Below are 23,183 nucleotides of genomic sequence, written 5' to 3' on the forward strand. Positions count from 1 at the left end.
GGGTGAGCCTTCCTCAGTCCTCATCCTCACAGCAAGGAGTACTGGGGACGGGGAGCTGTGTTTCGGCTTGCTAAGAAGCAGAAACCCCCCGAGTTTTCAGACGGGCTCCGCTCAGCTCCCCTTGTGACTGCTGCTCGGGACACGACCCTGCCTTGCTCAGCACCCTCGACTCCAGCAGGTGCTGCTGCTGGCAGCTGCCCTATGTATACAAAAAAAGAAGAAACCAACACAGTATTTTCCTGCTTTTAAGTATATCCCAAAGATTTACTAGGCATTGTGACCTTCTGCAGAAGCCCAAAGCTGTAACTAAGGTTTGTGGGGTGTAGAGGGGCTGGGGGCTAAACAAGGCCAAGAAGAGCCACATCTCCTCCCCGTTTGTCTCCCCTGTACTCTTTTTAGGACATCCAACATTCCCAGATCTCGTTTTGTCCCAGTGACCAAACAGGAGCCTGGCACTCATGCACTACGCCTTAAAACCTCTACAAACCGTGCGCCTAAGTCACAGCACTCATTATAAGCCGGCAGCTCTTTCTGGTCTCACAAACTATATGTGGCTTGAGAGATGCTCTCCAGATTCAGGGCGCTGAACACCTGCAGCCTTTGCCATAACCATGACAAAGTTCAGGAGCTCCCTGCTGGCTCCAAGGCTGGCTCCAGCAGCGGCTTCAAGCTGTGGGTCAAGAAGGCCAAGACACCCAACGAGAACCTGCAACACCAAGTGGCTTTCTGGAACGGCTCCAAACACAACTGGAAGCCTGTTGGTTTTTTTGGAAGTGAGCTCTTGTGGACCTGTTAGGTGCAAGCAGAAGTCAAACTCTCAAAGCATGTTTGCATCATTAAGCTCTCCATGATCTATCTCCAAGGTCTTCTAAGAGCTAGTAGCAACGTGGTCAGAGTTCTTGCCTGTTTTTCCCTTCACGTTCTTCCACGTCAGCAGCCCTGTGCTCCCTTTGGGCTGACTTCCAGAGCTGGGTAGAAAGGATCCCCTGGAAGCAGAGATGCTGCTTTATGCAACACCTTGCAGCTCACTGCACTCTGAAGGGTACACGAAAAGAGGTGAGTGGTCCTGGTGTGGTTCCTTCCAGCTCTCAGAAAGGCAAGAGAACTGGAAATGAACCATCAGCCAAAGGGAGGCACGGCGCAGCCTTGCGAAATGCCATCTGGCTGCTACAGGATAAGGAAAGGAGGCATTTTTGGTGGCTCCCATCTCCACAGAAAAAGAAACAACTATTTATGCAGCAGAGTGGTTGGAGTATTTCAGGAGGCCCTGAGCTACCCCAAAAACCAACAACAAAACCACAAACCAACCCGAAACCAAACCAAACTAACATGATGGACTGCAATAAAAGATGAACATCAGAATTAATACTACCAATGACAATAAAGATGTTGAAAACTTGAGTCATCACATCCCTTGTGTAGACTGCAGGAGGAAGCACCTTTAGTGCCTGATGTGACAGTGTCAGAAAGTTAATTAATAACACCACAAAACTGGATTCCTGTGAGCACACACTCGGCAAAGGTGATACAACCGACAGCCGGACTTGAACACTGATACTGGTACCTGACTGGGAAACAGCGAGGAAACAAAGGGAGGAGGGGAAACCGTGCTATCCTGAAAATTGCATCACTTGTTTACAAGTCACCGGCAACTCCGAGGCAAACCATCTCGGGCATTTATGGATCAGTGACCTCACGTCTCTGGCACAGGACGGAGAGGGAATACCGACCGCTATTCACAGAAGGGAATAGCGCGTCCAGGCCCTCCTGCACTCCACCAAATGTGGTCAGAATGTCCCCTCCCCTCATCACCCCAAAACTTATCACGTAGGACTTCTATTAAACAGACCCCAAAGAGCTCGTTCTGTCAATTTTGCAACAGGCTCAGCATTTCTCAAAATTAGAGAGGCTAACTTCATAATATACAAAAATACTGCATCTGGCACAGGGGAATTCTCAGCTAGACTTCAGCCTTGAGACAAAGCGAAACTGACCATAGAAATAGAGATTGGCCAGAGCTCAGCCACAAGAGAGTATGCCTCCGTTATATTTATTATGTGCAAACAGAACTAGAAAAACAGTTTACACTGACTTGCTGCTTTAGAAGTTAGTTCCATAAAGATGGAAGAAATTCTCAACTCAAACTTGAAGAAAGCATCAGACTTCAAAACCAGTCGTAGATCTTTGAAGTAAGACTGTTATGAATTCAGAAGTCACATCCAAACAAAAAGATCATTTATATTAATGGTAACTAGATTAAAAAAAAATTAATCCTGTCCCTCAGGCTTTGTAAGTGACTGGGGGAAAAACAGCGCAAGGATAGTAATAAGCCTAAGTGAAACACCACAAACTGCTAAGGGAAGCAAAAGACCCAAAGAAACAGCCTTTTTGGTACATTAGGAACAAAAGGAATCCTAACAACAGCACAAAGTCCATCACTTGACAGAAATTCTTCAGCGTAGAGAAATTTACAAAAGGCAGAACCGTTCAAAACCAAGCTCTAACAGGCTCCAGGGACGCATGGACACGCAGCAATAAACATCGGTTTTCCCAGTAATAACCAGCAGAGATAAATGACGACAATTACGGCTAGCAAACGGAGCGCTGGATGCAGCTGAAGCAGGCACAGGTCATCGAGGGCTTGGCAAGAGAAGAGAGAGCCCAGGAGAGCCACAAGAAGCATTCAAGGAGTAGGAAAGCCTCACAAAGAGAATGCGTGCCCTACCTCCAAGTGTTATGTCTCAAACTTGTCTTTGTTAAACAAGCACAGTGCACAGGTGCTTTACGGAAATGCAAAGGGCTTTTTGGCTGAGGAAAGCTAGTAAGACTGCCAGCCTGAAGTTAGCAGTCACCTCGTTTAGAAAAAATGGCACCTCCTTCTAACGAGCTCCGGAGAACCCAATTAACAGCGTAACTGGAAGAGGCTGCCTTGCTGGCAATGTTTCAAGATGGTAACAAATGGGTTTTCTACATAATGTCTGCTTGTTCGGGGAGGTTTGGACTTACAGCCTATGGCATTTAGGTCCTGGGGTTTGCCTCATACAGGTTGTTCTCCACAGCTGGACCAGGTTCCTCAGAGCACCCACCAGCTCCTCGTGCGTGAAACCCCTCTGAGCAAACACCAACACAGCACAGGCTGCTGCTTAACACCAGCAGCGCAGCTTTCCAAACTCCCCTCTCCTTTCCCCCTCCAGCGGGCTGCTCGTGTTCACCTCAGGCCTTCCACAACAAAGCCCCCTTTGCACGGATCGCCGTGCACTTTGACAGCCCCAAGGCGCTCTCTGGGGCGCCTGTCCCGGCTGGGACCGCCACCTCAGCCTTGACTCACCCTTCAACGAAGCCAAACTCCTCCGTCAAGCCTGACAGGGAGCCCCAGCACCTACCGGGCAGCGCTGACAGCCGCAGCCTCTCCGCTCCCTCAGCGCCCCGCCGCCGCCTCCATTAGGTGCCTCGCCCCGCCGGCTGCCGATCTCCAGCGCCGCGCAGCACCTGGGGGTCAGCCGGGCGTCAGGGCGGCCCCTGGTACCGCAAAAGCCCCCGGCACCGCAAAACCCCCCGGCAGGGCTGGGGACATGGCCCCGCTCCCCTCCCACCGCCACACCGAGCGCGTGTGTGTATATATAGAGGGGGGGGGAGCCCGGTCTCGGCTGGCTCCGTCCCGTTTCAAGGCACGGAAAGCGAAGTTGCTTGCCCTGCCCGTGTGCCCCCCATACCCCCGGCTCTGTCACAGCCCAACCGCGCCCCGTTCCCCCCTCACAGAGCCGGGGAAGGGGTGCTCGCAGCCGCCCCTCTTCTCAGGGCCGGCCGGGGGAGCGCCTCGCCTTCTCCCCGGGGGTCTCCCGTGGCCGCTTGGGGTCGCCTCCCGCAGCCGCCTCGCCCCCCTCTCCTCTCAGCCCCGCCGCCTGCCTCCTCCTCCGCCGCCGCCGTTTTGTGTCTCTGGGAGTCGTCCGCTGCCGGCGGGGCGGGCGCTGAGCCGTCGCCGAGTCCCAGCTCCGCCGGCCGCCCGGGCCCTCGCCTCGCAGCCCGCGGCACCCACTCGCATCCTCCTGGCACCTCGCAGCTTCCCCCCCCGTCCCCGGGAGGGTTTGAGAGCCGGGCAGGGCCAGGCAGCGGCGGGCCGCGGTGCCTCAGCCTCCCCCAGCAGGGAGCGGGGCGGAGCCACTCCGCCCGGCAGGCGGCGGCCGGCCCGGCCCGGCTCGGCTCGCCTCGGCTCAGGGCATAAAGGCGCTGAGGGCGCCCGGCTCCCCGACCTCGGCTTCTTCTCCAGCCCCGAGTTCCCCTCAGGTGCCCGCTGCTGAGGGAGGAATGCCCTCCGGGGCTGGCTGGGACACCCCCAAAACCTTTGGAGAAAAAACAAACAAACAGCGAACAAACAAAAAACCCACCCCCAACCCCCTTTTTTTCCACCTCCAAGTTGAATAAAGAGGAGCTCTTCCTTCAGTACGTGTCCAGATATCTTAGTCTACGCTTCGCTTTAACTCCCACTACGTACTTCTCTTCAATACCACTGCTTTTAGCAATGTTTTTACCTCAGACGCTAAAAGTTGATCTTTTCCCCAAGTCAGAAAAACCAGAATGGGGCTTCTGGGAACCCTTAGCTGTGACAGCTGTTCATGTCCAACCTAGATTTACTCCTTTATATATATTTAACTGTGAAGGTCTTCTTCTCTCCAGACTAATAACGGGGAGAAGTTTGCCCAAAACTTTGAAGAGCAAAAGTTTTGATGCCAGGAACGCTCCTGCTTCCTCGTTGCCTGTCATTCCCTTTTAAGTATGAAATTTTCCAGTTGCAATGCAATGAGCTGACTGTGGTTCCAGAGGTAAAGATGCATTTAGGATACCAGGTTTTCAACATCGTCTTGAAGTGGATAAGAAGAAACACATTTTTGCCTCAGTGATATTTTTTTTTCCTCTCCTTTGCCTGGAGATGCAATGAAAGCTTCCTGTTGTCCGCTCAACACAGGCATCTTCTTCACGGTAGCTTTTTAAATACAGTGCTAACAACACAGCTCTTTGTACCCTTCTGTACATCTACTGAAACGCAGATTAGGTGCCAGGCGTAGGTCAGTCTTGGAAAAAGCTGCCACCCCTAACACACTGACGGAAACGTCGGCATTGAGTTGCACCTGGCTCACGATTTGCCAGTGTTTGCCTAGAAAGCTCCATGGTTTATATAGCATAGATAGATCCTGAAACAATTGAGAAAAGTTAGACTTGGAGCACTGTGTCCAGCAGTTCTGGGCTCCCCAGTACAAAAAAGACAGGGGTCTCCTGGAAAGAGTCCAGCAGAGGGCAACAAAGACGATAATGGGGCCTGGAGCATCTCCCCTGTGAGGAAAGGCTGAGAGACCCGGGGCTGTTCAGCCTGGAGAAAAGACTGAGAGGGGATCTCCTCAATGTGTATAAATATCTGAGATGTGGTGGACAGAGGGATTTGGCCAACCTCTTTTCAGTGGTTTGTGGGGACAGGACAAGGGGCAATGGCCACAAAATGGAGCCCAGGAAGCTCCGCACCAACATGTGAAAGAACTTCTTCACGGTGAGGGTGACGGAGCACTGGGACAGGCAGCCCAGGGAGGTTGTGGAGTCTCCTTCTCTGGAGATATTCAAGGCCCATCTGGATGCCTACCTGGGCAACCTGCTCTAAGGAACCTGCTTTGGCAGGGGAGTTGGACCCGATGATCTCTGCAGGTCCCTTCCAACCCCTACAATTCTAACAAAAAGGACTGGTTCATATTCATACTGGTGCCACAGTGGTGGAAGACGATTATTAGACTGGCCTAGAAACCTGAAGTAATGTGCTCAGGAGTGCTAGCTAGTATCCCAAAAACTCAGCCCTGTAGAATGCAGTCACGGGAGAAAGATGACAATGCACTTACAACAGATTAGGAAAAAAGCTAGGAAGCAGAAATGGATATTTTTATGGTGTACTCTTTTGAGCACCTCAGAAGTTCTTGTCACCTGTCTTGTCTGTGATTCCTCAACTTCATGTTCATTATATAAAGGATTTCTCAAAAAGTCATTTTAGAGAACAAGAAAAGCAAACCATATACACAATCCCATTAAAAATGTCAAGCATAGATAAAAAACATCATACGATGGGTGAGCAATGTCTGACGGGTAGGGCTCAGAGGGTTATGGTAAATGGGGCTACATCAGGCTGGTGGCTGGTCACCAGTGGGGTCCCCCAGGGCTCCGTTTTAGGGCCAGTTCTTTTCAATGCTTTTATAAACAATTTGGATGTAGGACTAGAAGGTGTTTTGAGCAAATTTGCTGATGACACTAAACTTGAAGTTGTTGACTGTTGAGGGTGGAAAGGCCTTGCAGAGAGATCTGGACAGATTGGAGAGCTGGGCGATCACCAACCGCATGAAGTTTTACAAGAGCAAGTGCCGGGTCCTGCACCGGGGACAGGGCAACCCTGGTTATATGTACAGACTGGGCGATGAGATGCTGGAGAGCAGCTCTGCAGAGACGGATCTAGGGGGGTCGTGGTTGACAGCAAGTTGAGTATGAGCCAGCAGTGTGCCCTGGCAGCCAGGAGGGCCAACCATACCCTGGGGTGCATCAAGCACAGCACTGCTAATCGGTTGAGGGAGGTGATTGTCCTGCACTGCTCCGCGCTGTGCGGCCTCACCTCGAGCACTGTGTGCAGTTCTGGGCACCACAGTACAAAAAGAACATTAAACTGTTGGAGAGTGTCCAGAGAAGAGCTACGAAGATGGTGAAGGGCCTTGAGGGGAAGACATATGAGGAGCGGCTGAGGGCACTGGGCCCGTGCGGCCTGGAAAGGAGCAGGCTGAGGGGAGACCTCATCGCGGTCTACAGCTTCCTCATGAAAGAATCATAGAAACACAAGGTTGGAAAGGACCCACAAGATCATCTAGTCCAACCATCCTTCTATTACCATTACTACCTATTACTAAAATAGCAGTAAGCACAAATGAAAGCTTAAGAACACTTTCTATTACTATAAAAATAAATAATTTGTAATACATGGTTAGTAATATTTAGCAAACAGTGTGCTACCACCATCACAACGGCCTATTACCCCTTCTAGCTTCAGAGGCATCCTTACACATCCAAAATAGAGAGGAGGATATAAACTATATGGATCTCTCTCAGCAGTGGTTTCACAACAATTAGAAGGAAGAAACAGTTGCTGAGAAGCCACAACAAGCTCAAGTTAATTTCTGGACTTTGAATAATTACTCCTTAAGTTCTCTCTCTCTCCATACAGTAGAGCACGCTCCTGACTAACTTGTACAGTGCACTCTGAATAGGAGAGATTTGTTTGCCTAAGCTAAAGGAAGAAATAGAAAACCAAGAAAGCTACTTAACTTTTAACACTTAAATTAAATGTTAAGTTACAAAAGTTCACAGGCCATGAGATAACATAAATAAATCCCTTCTCAAGCTAAAAGATCTCATTTTTTTTTTTCAGGAGCGGCCTCCCTGAATCTAAATAATCCTCTCACAGGCAGAACAGAGTGTCCGTTCTAACTCTTTATCACATGTGGAAGAAGAGATCGAGATGACCAGTGCCTAAAAAAAAGAGGCACTCTCTTTTCAAGGCAGACTGATCGGCACAACAAATTTCATCTGTTCTCAAGCACAAGCAACTCTAAGATAAATGGGTTCAAGGATCTTCAATGTGAAGAGTGAATATCCAAGCGTATACTGGGAACACCTGACTTGGACCATGGACGCCTCACACAGATTTCTGAGGAGTTCGGACAACTCCGAAATCATCTTTTACAGGAAGAGACCAGAGAATTTGACTCAGTGTAAAACTGGCACAGGCAGAAATCTCCCCAATTACAGATACTCAAGCGCATTAGTTAAAAAGAGATTAGAGTGTGACTAGAGAGAAGTCTCAAACTCTTGTTATATACTTAAATTTCTCTCCAAGGATGGAACAACTGCTATCACCGTGCATGACTGGCTGTAGAGGGAGAGAGCGAGTGAAAGACTTAGAAAAGCACCTTCCCTTCGTAGTCCTCCCGCTCCCAAAATGGTTCCCAAGGAAAACTACTGACAGACTAAGGTTAACTGCTTTGAAAGGGCTGTGTGGGTGGACCCATTGTCTTCAAGTTCAAGCTTTTTCCTGCAGAAACTGCCAACAGTTATGCCAAATATAACAATTGTTTTGCAAGGTGGATAAACGTCTTCCAGACTGAAAGGGAGAAGTCGTACTGTTGTTGTCTGTGCACAGACAGCTAAGCAGTGAAGAGCAATGCTAAACAACCACGATACCCCAGAACACACAAATACTGCGTAACAGTGACAGAAAGTGCTAGAATTCAAAACAAAAATTACCTCCACCAAATCGGTTTTGTCGTAGTCTTCTCTCTGGTTGTAAATACACTGATTAATGACGCCATATACTTTTTCCAGGTGATAAATGTCAAATCCCTTCGTTATCTCAGTGACAAAGCATAACAATTTCTGAAGACAACAATGGAGCAAAACAACAACTTTGAATACGCTCTATATGTTTTCGGAGGTTGAACAGTAACAATACAAATGAGAGCCTACTTTTTCTTACGCTATTAAATAAAATGTGACACTTCAGAGAACAGATTAAATATCCCATGAGATTTCAGCAGGGAAAATGAGTTAATTTTTCATATTTCAGAGAAAGGAAAGGCTGAAATTTCGGACAATCTTTTACTACTAACCAATCTATCACATCAGTGGTTGTAATTGCAAGTCGACTGCTCCCAAAGCAGCAGGGAATGACACGATCCTCTTTGTAGGACAGCTGCTGCCACAGCAAAGCCACTGTTGCATTTCATTAGAGAAGCATTGCAGCAGCGTGGGGCACTGTAAAAAGGCTGCAGATCTTGTAGATACAGCTGTGCCAGCTGGAAAAGGAAGCACCCTTAGGTGATTACCTTTACCCACGTGTGCCATGCCTACAACTCTGCTGGCAGAACAGATTGCTCAAACGCCCAGAGCAAAGGTGGATTAGTTTGCTCAATCCTACCTTTAAATTCAGGGGTGGGTAAATAGCAAAGCGACTGCTTGTAGCAATCACCTCTCTCTCACACAGTCATTTCTATTACCAAAGATGCAGAGATGATAATCTCTGGCACAGCAACAGTGGCAAGCTAGTGGCAGCACCTTCTTCCACTGCCACAGCTGTCCATTACCTGTGTGAGCCTGCAAGCATGTAGCTTTAGGGAGCAGCCATACCAAATGGAAATACTACTGCCCCCTGGAAATAATGCTGCTTATCATCTTATCAGCAAACTCTGCCTCCTTCATGTACATATATATATATATATATATATATATATATATATATATATATACACACACACAATATAAGAAATTCTAATACTGCACTTTCAAGGAATTTCAGAAAAGTAGTCACTTCTCCATGGCTAGCTAGTTTACGTCAACCTGCTAACTTCAGGTTTAATATCATCACTGCAAGAAATAAAGATCCTTTTCAGGTTCTTAATACATCAAAGCATGAAAAAAAATCCCCAAATAAAAGCCCTCAAACCCATCATAAGAATTATGAATCATTAAAATGATATCCATAATAGTACTAGCAGGTTGTCAGTGTGGTATTTTAAAATTCAGCAAGGCCTTTTGTCTTAAAAATTAGGCAAAGAATCTGTCTCCTAAACTACAGATGACCAGAAGCAAATGGTAGCCTACAGAAATCTCCATGAGGTGTGGAAACTAAACAGTCACAGTGCATTACAGGCTGAATTATTTCACTATCTGTATGTCCTTCCAATTAATTGTTTTAATTGGCATTGGTTAACAATGGGCTTAATTTGCAATTTTACATGACGCAGGAATATGTCCTATTTGAGCATTAAAAAAAAGCTGAAATTAGACATACTTTGAGCTCATAGCGATCCACAATAACTATGTAGTCTGTCTCCGTAGGGACTTGTACAGTGTTCTCATCACTTATCTGTTGTTGGTCTTCTTCCCAAGAACGTTCAGGAGTCACCGCTTGAAATGCCCAGGAATCTGGAAGGACACAGATTTCTTCAGTCAGGTTTTCTGTTTATCTAGAATACAGTCTCAGTGAAGTATCCTGTACCTGCCAAACAGTCTCTTTCTACAAATACAGAGACAGAATTGTTATCGTCTTCACTGAGAAATACTTGGCTTCTCCCTTCTTTCCAGCTAAAGTCACTGCTCTACAAAAATTAGAAACTAAGACAAAAAAAGCAAACAAAAATACCCACAAACAAACCAAAAGCACTAATGAAAAGCTTAATAGTGGAAAAAAATAGTCATGTTGCCAATTCAGGTTAGGGAACACATCTTAGAGTACAACATTAGGGCTTAAGTCTCCTATTCCACATGTTACTCTGGATCCACGCATCTTGAAGTGCAGCTTTTTCACCTAAGCTGCTCGTTATTGGAAAGCACCTCGTACAATAAAAGAATGTCAGTGACTGCTGGCTTTCAGTTAGGTACCATTAGAAAAAAACAGACTTCAGAATCAAAAAAACAGCACCTACAGAAACATGCGGGCTTGGCTTGCACAATTAGAGGAGCAACATCATTACGGAATAAACTGTGTGGTGACTTTTGAGAGCTGTAACAGAAAAAATAGAGTGAAATTGAAGGCTAAAGCTAATAAATAGTGCAATCCTCCTCAGCAAGAATAAGGTGCTAAAGGATCCGTTGGACTTCTCCCTTACCATTTGAACTTGGATTTTCATTAGTTATAGTTCCCCATCTTGGTGGGGAATATCCACAAAGCTTAGCACTTTCCTTTTCAGTGTTAAGTTTTACTTGACATATGTCAGAAACATGTTTGTCCACAAACTCTTCTTCATCACTATCGTTTTGGTCATCTGTTGGTACTCTGTTCTCTGTATCGAATTGAGAACTCCTTCTTCGCTTTGCTGCAGCATGCGCACAGTTGTTCCTTCTGCACTTTCTTTCTGACGCACCTACAAAGAGACAGCATAAAAAAGTAATCCAAAACATAACCAAAAGAATTCTTTCTTCAAAATCCATTATCTTCATCTTACTTGACTGACAAGGAAAACAAAGGAACTGAGCTACCACTGCCTACATATGCTGAGAAAAGAGTTGAAAGTTAATGGGGTCAGTTTGCTATTAAGATTAAAAACAAGCAAACAAACCACACACACTGCTATGGAATTTCATTCACTAAACAGTCACTTTCAGGATTTTACATGCTGAGGATTCTTACTTTGGATTGGCAGTATTAATACAACGTGAGGTTATTTGATAAAGTCACTGTCTTACTGCATGAACTAATACAGATGAACATCATAAAAGCCTCTGGAAATAAGCTCTTCTTCGAGTCTGGTATCAAGCTGAAGACTTCAAAAGCTAAATACATGTTTGGAAGAGATTAATTAATGAGACAATTTTAAGGGAATATTCAAAGGAGAAAAAACGTGAAGACTTATACCTCGTATGCTTCCTGATTCGGTAAACCTTTTGTGAAAAAACAAACTTTGTGGTTTTGCCCAACATTCGTAGTATTCATATAGTATTGCAAAAGGATATGGGTGGAGTCCATGGCAAAATTCCCACTCTCACTAGTTAGACTTCCCTCCTTCAACTGGAAATCACAGTATGAGGGAGCTAAGATTTTAGCATTTGGGGAAGGGAGGGGTGGAGTGGGGGTAAAAATACCATTTTGCATAATTAAAAACTAGTTAAGTATTCAGAAACTGCCATCCACAACATTTTTTACCTCAAGAATTAGCAATTTAGGGGCGACTAAATGGCAATTGGGCCGTCAAAGTTTTTGTTTGTTTGTTTTGTTTTATTTTGTTTTTTGTTTTTTGTTTTTTATATTGTAAACCAACTTTCTTTGAACTTTAATTCATAACTATATTGAATGGATGACCTCTGGATTTCTCTCTCACATTTTGAAGTAAATTTGAAAACAAAATACCTCTGGCATAAAGAGCCAGGCATCAGAGACACCTGTTGCGCCTCAAGGACAGAGAAGGTATGAATGACAAGAGCAGCTGAATAAAATGCAACTTACCATTAGAAATGGGTGTACTGGCATCTACAGGTGCCGCTGTCATCGCCTCATTTTCATTACTCTCTTCATCTGGTTTGTCGTCTTCAGTAGCAGGGTTCTGCTGTGGTGACTTGGAGTTGTCACATGGAGCACATGCTGGAGAGGTGCGACCTTGCATTAAAGAATAGATACCAAAGATCTTCGTTGTGCATTTTCAGTTACAAATGCAGAGACAAGTCTTAAAATCCTTAGCGTTAAAGCACGTACCTCTTTTCTCACGAGATTCTTTAATTTGTTCACAAAGTCGTCCAAACTCTGTATCCATTTTGTTCCTCACCATTGAATATGCAGTGTCTTGCAAAACATAGGCTCTGTGACAATCTGAAATTTTACAGACTTTAACTGAATGTTGTCTACCAACCAATGAAACTGTTTTGATCACAGAAAAAAATTGCTTTCTTCATAGGTTGGTTCCGAAAGGTTATCTCAGTGAATATTTTCAGCATATCAACATAGAAGTTAATTAAAACAAAAGCACTAGTTCCTTGGGAACATTTATATCACAATTCCATGCCCAAGTAGCAAAATGATAAAATATTTACAATGTGGTAAGAGATGTTCTCTGTGGATGTCCAAAATCATCGAATCCATCCAAAGTCTATTGTCCGCACACAGCATTTATCCATCTATACGTTTGACAGATTTTTTAAACTAGGGCTAAAAAGCACATCCTCACTTGTAGATCTTTGATCTGGGTAGTACTCTAAGGCATTGTTACAGATTAGATCGATGTCCTTCAGATAGTCTCCTGCAGCGGGGTACTGGCACGAGTCAATTTGAGTCAGACCTGTTGAAAGATCCATCGGCTCTTTAATCCTTGTGGCATAGTCAGGTACCTGCAGATCAAATACAAGCATTCAGAGGTTTTCTTAACCTTGCACACTGTCTACCAAAATTACTCTGAAAACTTTAAATAAACGACTTCCTAAAAACCCTGAACATTTGCGATGCATCAGAAGATGCTGAAATTAACCAGTTTGCTTCTCAAAAATGGAAGGGCTCTTTCAACTGGCATTAGAGCTGCTAGGAGAGGACAATAAGAAGTAGGGAGGTCAGAAGCACGTGCATGGTACAGAAGAAACACTGAGGGTGGGAGATTCATTTCACTTTGCTTCAGAAAATCACAACAGTGAAAGCTGAGTAAGCCATCCAACATTCTTTTTGCTGTCGACATTGAGGAAAAGGTGCATGAATTGCACCTGTGAAGTACCTATTGCAGGCATCTACTTTAGAATGAGATAACTGGGCCCAGAGGTGCTGATTTCTTCCCTCAGACCATAAGAGGAGCCTAATGACTAGTTCAGATGAAGACATACGTATCTGTCTAGATTTTTCACAGCTCAAGAACCTAGGAGAAAAGGGGAAGAAAAGCCAGTGGATGCCCACGTGAAGAGGCCTTTGCTGATCCGCAGGTATAGTCAAGTTACACCTGTCTTTGAAATATACGCCCCTAGTTTAGGCTTATCTAATCAATTAAGGAGAAAAAGGGATCTAAGCAGCCTATTGGAGGAAAAAGAAAACACACTGCACTTATGGTTGATTCCTCTTGAGGAGTTCCAGATGAAACAGAGAACAGGATCTCAAAACTTATTTTTACAAACTGCTGCTCCTATTCCTGTTCCCACAGGAACTGACAGTCCAATAAAGGGCTTTAGACTTCATTAAAGTAGTCCTGTAAGTACTGTTTGTAATTATAAGGAAAGATCTCTGTGCTTTTCAGTGCTGTGACATGCCTACATATCAAAGCCTTTTCACGAACAGACTGTGTTGGCATTTGGACTGGCTTCTTAGAATGAAACCAGGGCTTTCAGCGAATAATCCGATAAGAGACATCTGAGAGTCAGCAGAAGTAAAAGCACTGCCTCTGCTTCTTGCAAAATCCTAATAGTGCAGCCCTAAAAACAAAGTTGAACCTTCCCCAAAACGCTGAGAAATACGAACGCTGAGAAGTTACAGACACACACAGATCAGCACTAGTTTACCTTCTGTGGGTCAACGGGCTTTGCAAATTCCCTGAAACGTCTGTCAGTGGCAAGTCTGTGAGTAACGTCCCTCAAGAAAATTCTAAGTTCACGCAAGGCATCCTCCTCTTCCTCCTCCAGCATCCCTACTTCTTCCTCTTGTGGCTTCTGAGGCTCAGCTGGTGGTGCTACAGGCAGGACTTCCAATGTCCGATCAACTTCAATTAACCAGGAAAAATTAGCCAATTTACAGTACTCAAATACAAGCATATGACAAAATTACTGACAGAAAATGACCGCCAAAGCAAATCCCAAAGAGCTAGTAACTTCGATAGGAAAGTTTTAGATGTACTTCTTATATCCTCCTCACCTGTTTTCTTTACAGGAGGCTTAGCCACTTGATTTAGAATTAGGTCCTCAAAAAAAGCTGCTCTCTCTGCCCTACCAGGCAACTCAATATTGCACACTTCTCCAAATTCCTTATTAAATAATTTTTGGATCTAAAGCAGAAGGAGGAAAGACATTTCAGATTTAAGGCCACAAAAACTCATCTTCTATTCCAAAAAGATGAGTACCTTTTAAAATGAATAATAACCTGAAGAACACAAACTGAAAAAAGTTATCTTCCTGGCCTTAAATGGCTACATTTTCACAGGCTGGCATGGCAAATTCAAATATCACCTTTAAGAATCACCTGTAGAATTAAATCTTGGTGAAGGGATTGTACGCTACACTGATAAAGTAATGGCTTTCACCACATCCAACATCGCTTCCTTTGTATTTACTGGCCCTGCTGCATCCTTTACTTAGAACCTTTATGGCTATAGAGGGAAGAGAAAGGCTTCAGCAGACAAGTGAGGGCTTTTTGCTGAGTTTTTATTTCTCTACCAAAAGGTGTCTGAAGTAGCTAGTACCTCTACATCTTCCTCCATTTTCAATTTCTAGTATTAAAAGGTAGGTAAGGAATTTCACTACTTATTTTAGAAGGAATTTAGAACCTGTACAAAAACTTCTGTGGGAACTCAAGCACTTTCAAAGCAGTTGATAATAAACACATCTAGGTAAGACCTGTTCTCTTCCCCCAGTAACTGAGACAAAATAATCGGAATGAGAACAGCGTGTTCCTGTTTTGGGCACCTTCCCTTAATGTAAACTCTCAGAAGTCAATGAAGTTCTGCATGTACTTTTACTACAGTTTATTTAGGAATACAACTAGAATTCCATTCCAAAGTTACTTGAGCAGAAATTGGAACTCAGCTTTCCAGCTTGGAAAGCTTTGGCCTATATGAAGAAAGAAACTGATTTTTTTTTTTTTTTTAATCAAACTGTTTCAATTCTCTACTAAATTGCATTATTAGCAGTTTACCCAACATAGCATGGAATGGCAGACTGTCAGAAGAAATCTCTTCAGTAAAAACATCTTCTTGTCATTTCAAGCACTGCATATTCTTGACTGAACCACTTTGTAGCCACCAGAATTATTGTATTAATTTATTATTTGCATGCATGAGAAGGGGGTGAAAGTCACTTGCTTGACTCAGAAAAAACCTTAAGCAGATGCTTTCACAGTATTCTTTTTCTCTAAGCAAATTTTAAGTGATTTGTTAGGGTGCCTGAGTAATAACAGTAGGCATTTAAGAAAGCGCAGCATTTTGATGCTGAAAGCATTCATAAATTACAAGACACTGAAGAAATAGTAAGAAAAGTATTGACAAATACCTCTTCTGGGAGATCTGAGTGACATACATCAGACGTAGCAAGCAGCAAAACTGGCGAAAATGCTGGAAGAGTTAGAGTTAGAAAAGTAAGTTTCAAGGCAGGTCCAACGTTGTCCCACCATAAATGGATATCTGGGACATAAATTATGCTTGGTGCTGTCTTCTGAGCATTTCGGATCAGCTAGTGAAAAGGAAAGCTTGGGTAAGAAAACTAAAACACGTAGAATAACCTGTTAATACATAGCTACATAGCCACCTGACTGCCCCATGAAAGGAAACTATGTGAACAGAGTGGCAAGCATCCTTTCACATAAGGAATTTCTCTGTGCACCCTTTCAGATTACCAGTATTCGAAGAACTCTAGTCAGAAGATGGGAAGGATATATTCAGGCAGTGGCTAGACACCGTAGCTATATGGCCACAGCCACAATCATCGCATAACAAAGAAAGGAAATGTCCCTCTTATGGGACACATCAGTATTCAGTCGTGTAACATGTCTGTCCTTACTTGTATGGCTCTCAAATGTTCCCACTAAAGGTAAAAATATTTAAAGGTAGTGATGCCAAACAATAAAATGGATTTCCTGCCTAAAAGTAAAAACACCAGATCTGTTTATTTTTTCTAGTTAAAACCACATCAGCATGCAAATGAAGTGTTTAGTGAATGTTAATGCTTTTATTGCACATACTGCAACGGCACAAGTTGTGTATGTCCGTGTGAAAACAAAATAAACAGAAGCCCCAAACCTTGGTTGCCTTACTAATACAATTTAGAAGAAGGCTACAAAAAGTAGCCGACATGCAGTCTGATACAGAGCCATCTACTGGGAGCACACAGTCTTCGGAGGCAATGAGAACTACTTTCTGGATCCCAGGGAGATGAGCAGCATTTCTTTCCACAAAGAGATGTTTATTAGCAACACCGCCCAGCTTCCTGAGCTGCTAGCAACATCATCACTGTAAAATTGGGTATGGAAAATGTGGACATGTACAACATCCAGATTGTTTGTGGTTTTGTCTAAAAGAAAAGGGGATTTTCAGACAGAAGCAAACATCCCAGCACATTAAAACAACGCCACCTCCATTACCAATGAATTTTGCTCACCTTACTTGCAACTCGATTGATCCTTTATATACAGTCAGTGAATCCGATGAGAATAAAAAGAAAAAAGGTACCTGTCTGCAGATCTCTTCTGGCGGTGCAACGTTTGTAAGCAGAACAGAAAGGTCCAGGGTGTGAACAGGAAACTTCTCCAAAGCGTGCAACACCACGGGTGCCACGTAAGAAACCTGGCCGTACCCTTCTTTTCCTACTATTAGCAGATGGGGCCGGCGTGATGTTGGTTCACAGAAAGCACTCCTAGAACAAGAGTAAAGAAAACAAGTTTATAAATGAGGTGCTGAATAGACACACACAGATGTTCCAAGTAATTTTCCTATAGACTTACTTTTCCATCCCCAAATAATCCAAATGGTAGCGGTACATTAAATACATGTAAGATTTCCAGTTAAGTTATTCAGTCATTCCAATTGTTTCATCTTCTTCCCTTGTGTTGCCTATTCTTTACTGAACCAAGACTGCAAATTAATATCCCTGCAATCTTGCTTTACTACTAGGAAATAAATTTGTGAGGAGCATTTGTTTCCCCACTACAATCAGGCTGTACCTTTGCTGGCTTAAATCAAAGATGCTAGAGACTTAGCCTTGCTCTAGAGGACAGAAAATCTTCTGGACAGCACAGCAATAGAAACTGAGAAAAATAACTGATCCAGCTGTGACAACATGATCTAACTTTCCAACAGTGGGCTTGCATGACTTCCATACTAAAATACCACAAGATTAACACAACTTGGTGGCTTAACAAATAAAGACACCATTCAGATTTTTCTCAAGGTGTTTTAACAAGCCATTTCTCAGTTTTCTTTCTGCTACATAATTCACCATTGGTTTAAGAATCCTGGAAAACAGAAGGGCAAAAGGTGGCAACACAAACCCATAAAGTTGGGGTATTTTTAGCTAAAAGGACAGACAGGACATTTATGTGGTCTTGAGTCTTTCAAAGAATGCCATGGATTAAGTCAACGTGTTCTGGTAGTCTACGGATCACTTTGGCTTAGGAAGAGAAGCCTGGGCTTTTCAATTTGGTCATTCAGAGCAACTTCATTACCACTTTAGTCCCTTCACCCTTTCTCCTTGTGAATACCAAGCACCCCTTCAACACACAAACTTGATGTTACCCCTTCGTCTACCACCCCTCGCACTTTTAACAGCTGGAACTGTTTACAAAGACTCAGCAGTCCTGAGAATCTAAACATAACAGGGATCTATCTTTCTTTACCTGCTGAAACAGAGGCGTTTTTTTCTCTGGTCCGTCAGGCATTCCCTCTTTTAATTCATCTCCAGAAACCAAGGATGCATCGTCATCACTGTCGAACGTATCATCTTGTAAAATAGGATTTAAATGGTCTGAAAGACAAAAGAGGTTTGTTAACTTTCCTGAATAGCCTTTGTCTCGTTCTCTTACATGAATACAGCTTCTAAATCAGTGCCAAAACCCTTTCTTCATTTGAGAGCACACACTGAAAGCTATTTCCTAGAGTTCATCCCACCACAGATCTAAGGAGATGGCACATGGCCCTACAAAGCTGTACTAAGTCCCACTGATGTGTACGTATAAGGTACGCTACTCTTGGTGATTTTTTTCTCCCCCTTAGAATAAAGGAGATTACAAACAATTTCCGCAGTTGCTAAATAGCTAAAAACAAACAAACAAACAAGCAAAAAAAGAAAAAAAAAACAAGACCATTTCTTTCTGGAGGAGGTTCCCACAATGAAAGCACGGGGATTAAGGATGTGATGGCCACAGAATTCCATTCATCTAGTAAATATCAGTGCTAATTGATCTCACGTGCACATGTATAGTACGATCTACAAACATTTAAATTAGGAGACTGGTTAAAAACGATGATAGCTAAAACAATATTTAGCTTAGACCAGTTATACTTGTATCCTGGTCCCGACATTCTTCAGAAAGGAATTAGAAACATTGACCTAGAAATGCTTCCCCTCCAAATATCTGAGTTTTGATTTTTTAAAGAAAAATAGGTGCCTTATACTTCAAACCTCAAGTCAACCTGTACAAATGCTAATTATCTTAGCTGCCATCAGAAGCAGGATGCTTCAGTAGAGAACGCATCGTCCTTTACTGTGTATTGAGTCATTGAGGGCTTCCATTTGGCATTTCAGTTTCGAATCCAGAATAAAACCTATGCGTTATCTTCCAGACATGCCCAAAAGAAAGACATGCACATGCAAATAATAAAATTCTACCATCATTATGTCTGAAAGGTTTAAGTTGATTGCACAAACCACAAGTTTTTGCTTTAGCAGAATTATAAAGAAGTGGATGCTGTGGTTATACCTTGCTGTCGGTCCTCCTTTAGTGCAAGCTGTGCATGCGGGAAGATCTTCTGCACAACTTGTAAAATATTCGCTCCTGATCTTTTAAAAAGTGGCTTGAAAATGGGTGATAGTGCTTGTCCGGGTGAAGCCACGATCCTGTTTGATGCCGGAACAACCTTCTTCAGAGCCATGAAAAAGTCCTTTGCTTTTATTTTAATAGAAGCAACCTCTCCCTACTTGCATAATATAATGCTTTTTTTTTTTTTATATAATGCTTTTTTTTTGCTTTTATTCTAATAGTAGCAACCTCTCCCTACTTGCATAAATCTGAGGATAGCATCGACGTAGAGAGCACAGCGCAGCTTCAGTACATAAAGATTTGATATCTGCACCACAGTATCCTAACAAACAAAAATCAAACATTACATCAGTCAAGGCCCAGGTTTACAACATGCAACATTTAAAGAATTTGTAATGCCAAAACCAAACAGGTTAACAGGGAATTCAAAGTGCTACCGCTCTGCAGGGAAGTTTCATGTTGCGCACTGTCTGATATCCTGCGCTTATGCAGCTGAAGCAGACTCCTCATCAAAAACTATACTCTTGAGGAAGATGCCCCAGAACCATTTAACGTTCTCAGACAACAAAAAGAACGACAACAAAGAGTAAATAGATGAAAGCATCTAACTCTGATTGCTATGAAGGCGTGCCAGCTGCCTCGTTGACTAGTTGTGCAGCAAGGCACAAGAGCTTGGGTACTGCCTGGTACAAGCTAAGGTTCTTTACAACTTGCTCACAAGCAAGAATCCATTTTGGTTTCAGTCTTACCAATGCATTTCTCAGCTAGTTCATCAAGCAACATGTCCGGTGGCTTAGGGGTCCAGTCACGAGTATGAATCTTGAAAATTTCTTTTCTAGCCTGGAAGCAAAATCATTGCGTTTTAGCTTGTCCCAAGTTTTCCTTAAAAATACCAAGAAACAAACAAACCAAAAAGCAAGCAAACAAATAAACAAACAAAAAAAAACCAGTCCTTCCTCAAAACCCCTCATCTATTAATACGCTTTTCTTATTTGCTCAACTTTCAAGTATTTTACAGTTATTTAATATACACTCTGCATTTTCAACCAGGAAATTGAATATTTCTTATTTGTTATACTGAACTTTTTCTAGGAACCTACAATGAAAGAAAAGGCATTTATAGCTTCAATAACAAGTTTCCAAACTACGGGACCTAATGACCCAGAGGAAAATACTGTAATGAAAAATTTATCCAGAAACATTTCTTTGTTGTCCAAAAATCTTCTCTAAAACTTAGCAAGCTTTCATTGTGACAGTCTCATTACTTCATCACATTTGCTTTTCAGGCAGTAAATTCACAGAAAGCACTTCTGGCACAATGCTTCAAATTGCTACAATTACTATAAAGAAGAAAATAATTATGACTCAAACTACTACCACCGATCCGGGGCACAATCAAATGCAAACACGTCCCCTATTCATTCAGAAGTGAAGGATTGAGACCAAAAACACAACTTCATGATGAAAACGCCCAAGTGGACTAAATAATTAAGCAAACAGGTACAACTTTGCAGTGTCTCCACATATCACTCTTTTGTTCAAGTTGTCAATTATTTTTTTTTCCTATAAAGTTGGACTTTGCCATGGTAGCACTAACATTCAATTTAAGTTCTCACCTCTTTATTTGGCAAGTTGAAGAGGAACTCTCTGCCAAAGCGTCCTGGTCTTCGTAAAGCAGGATCTATAGAATCCAGTCTGTTGGTAGCTCCGATTACCACGATCTCCCCTCTGTTATCTGTGCCATCCATAAGCGTCAGAAGAGTTGAAACAATGGAACTAATAGAAAAATATAGTTTTTATTTACTGGTTCAGTAAATTTTATTACATTCCACGTGACTTTCTTGATGCCGGAACAACCTTCTTCCTAGTAGTCATTCAAAAGTAAGAAAAAAATAGTCTACCAAGTCGGGGTTTTTTTTGGTTTGATAATAAATCTGCAGACTGGTAAGTCATCAAGCACTTCAAGACTGTTTGATATAATCTCTACAGGAGGAACAGCCAGTGTTGGAAATGAAAAAAAGCAGCCCGTTTCTTCAGAGTCTTAAGCCTATGCTACTAGGAAAAAAAAAACAACAAACAAAACAAAACAAGAGGAGAGGAGAACAACAGCGGGAAATTTACCTATTCTCCAGGTGTTCAATTGCAAAGCCTCCTCTGGAGGATCAACAGCTGTGAATTCAGCGTGCTTAGGAGAAATCAGATCTACGTCTGAACCACAACTATTTCAGCAGTATCACTACCATGTTACTCTGAAGAAGCAGTCAGCACCCTTTCTATGTTAGGAAATAGCTGAACAGAGTCTGTTATTCACGTGAAGTAGTCAGGCAGGTTTCTTTAGGAAGGCTGGGTTTCACTAGAACATTACTAGCCTGTAAGCCTCATGGCATCACCTTCCATCTTGACTGCTAAACCTCCTTGTCCCCTACTATCTTCTTTGCCAAGGTACAGCTGTCCACATTTACTTTTCCTACTTGGCTGGACTGAATTTAAGAAGGGATCTTGCATCTAAGAAAGGGAACAAAAGTTTCTGCCCAGCAGCGTCTGGCTCAGGGAGGAGTGGGAAAGCTCTGTGCAGCCCCCAAGGGCCGTGCAGCAGGAGGCAGGAGGTGCTCCAGGCTCACAGCAGCAGTTCCCTTGCGGCCTGTGCAGGGAGAGGCCCCTGGTGGAGCAGGCTGTCCCCCTGCAGCCCATGGGTCCCCCGTGGAGCAGATCTCCACGCTGCAGCCCCCCTGTGGGTGGAGGAGCCCCCGGTGGAGCAGGTGGCTGTGGCCTGGAGGAGACCGCAGCCTGTGGAGAGCCCCCGCAGGAGCAGGCCCCGGGCTGGACTGGAACAGGCTGTGCTGAGCCTGCTTTGCCCGTGACGCTCCTTGTGGAGTGATCTCCCTGTCCTTCTGGCAGCCCTTGAGCCCTTTCCAGCCTCTTTTCTCCCCTTGGCGTTGGAGGAGGGGCAGGGAGAGAGCGCTTGTGCTGGAGCTCAGCTGCCCAGCTGAGGAAAACCACCACGGTTTGCTCTCTCTTGCCGCTGCTGCAGCACACTGGTAGCAGCCAGCAGCGTCTGTTCTTCGAGCCTCAGCAAGCCCTCAGCATCTTCCTTGAAGGGATCCCTTTCCTTCACGCCTGCCAGGCGCCGCCTCCAGAGGCTGAGGGCTTGTGCCCCGTTTGCAAGCGCTTTCTCAGTGCCCCCTTCCCCAGAGAAGGATCCCAGCTGCTTGGCTTCCCTGCCCTCTGCTGCCAGGCTCCCGCAGCTGCTATCCCAGCAGCGCAGCAGCCAGCTGACAATGTGCTCGCCTGGAGGACAGCTGCAATCTTGTCCCATGGCTCGCAGCTCGCCCAGGGATGGGGATCACCTGCTTGCTGCTGCTTTTCTCTCTGCTCTCCTTTCCAACAGCCTCCTGTTCCCTGGGATGGCCCTACCTTGGGGTAGGCTGCCTTGCCTTCCTCTTGCTCCTTCCCCTTCTTGGGAGGACTTTCTGCCCTTCCAAAACGAGATGACTTCTGCATGCATTCCTTCCCCTTGTGTGTATTGGCGCCTGAGACAGCACCGGGGTAGTCCCCGGAGCCAGCTCTTAGGGCCTGTGCCAGGCTTGGAGGGGCTGCAGGGAACATGCCAGGGGCTCGAGGGGCTGCAGGGCGAGTGACAAGGCTTTGAGGGGCCTCAGGTCCCAGCGCAGTGGTTGAAGTCGATGCAGGGAACATCAGAGTTGTTGGAGGGGCTGCAGGTAAAATGCCAGGGGTTGAGGGGGCTGCAGGGTGCTGAGTCACAGCTTTGCATCAGGTCAAGACGCATTTTCCTAGAACCATCCATTTCCTCCTGAAGGGGCTGAATAGCATGGAACGGTCTTCAAAATGCACAGAGCAGACCCCAGCAAACGTAGGGATGCTGCTACCAAGTAGGTAACTATTTTGTTGCTGTTCTTAACATTGTTTCACAACAACAGATGCAAACATGATAAGATTAAATAATAATCAT

At 44.2% G+C, this 23,183-nt stretch overlaps 1 protein-coding gene across 1 annotated transcript; it reads right to left on the reverse strand.

Moving 5' to 3' along the window:
- Window positions 1–7,529: 7,529 nt before the first annotated feature.
- Window positions 7,530–22,529, reverse strand: LOC113841051 (ATPase family AAA domain-containing protein 2). The gene is given in 15 exon segments (XM_072042554.1): window positions 7,530–8,448; window positions 9,863–10,573; window positions 10,680–10,934; window positions 12,014–12,163; window positions 12,260–12,394; window positions 12,729–12,888; window positions 14,035–14,231; window positions 14,384–14,513; window positions 15,733–15,912; window positions 16,908–17,105; window positions 19,167–19,386; window positions 19,442–19,535; window positions 19,963–20,053; window positions 20,830–20,989; window positions 22,483–22,529. Coding segments are annotated over 14 exon segments (2,067 nt in total). The 3' UTR covers window positions 7,530–8,448; window positions 9,863–10,523.
- Between the last annotated feature and the right edge of the window lie 654 nt (window positions 22,530–23,183).

The sequence above is a fragment of the Anas platyrhynchos genome, chromosome 9 (assembly GCF_047663525.1).
Source record: "Anas platyrhynchos isolate ZD024472 breed Pekin duck chromosome 9, IASCAAS_PekinDuck_T2T, whole genome shotgun sequence".
Taxonomy (NCBI): Eukaryota; Metazoa; Chordata; class Aves; order Anseriformes; family Anatidae; genus Anas; species Anas platyrhynchos.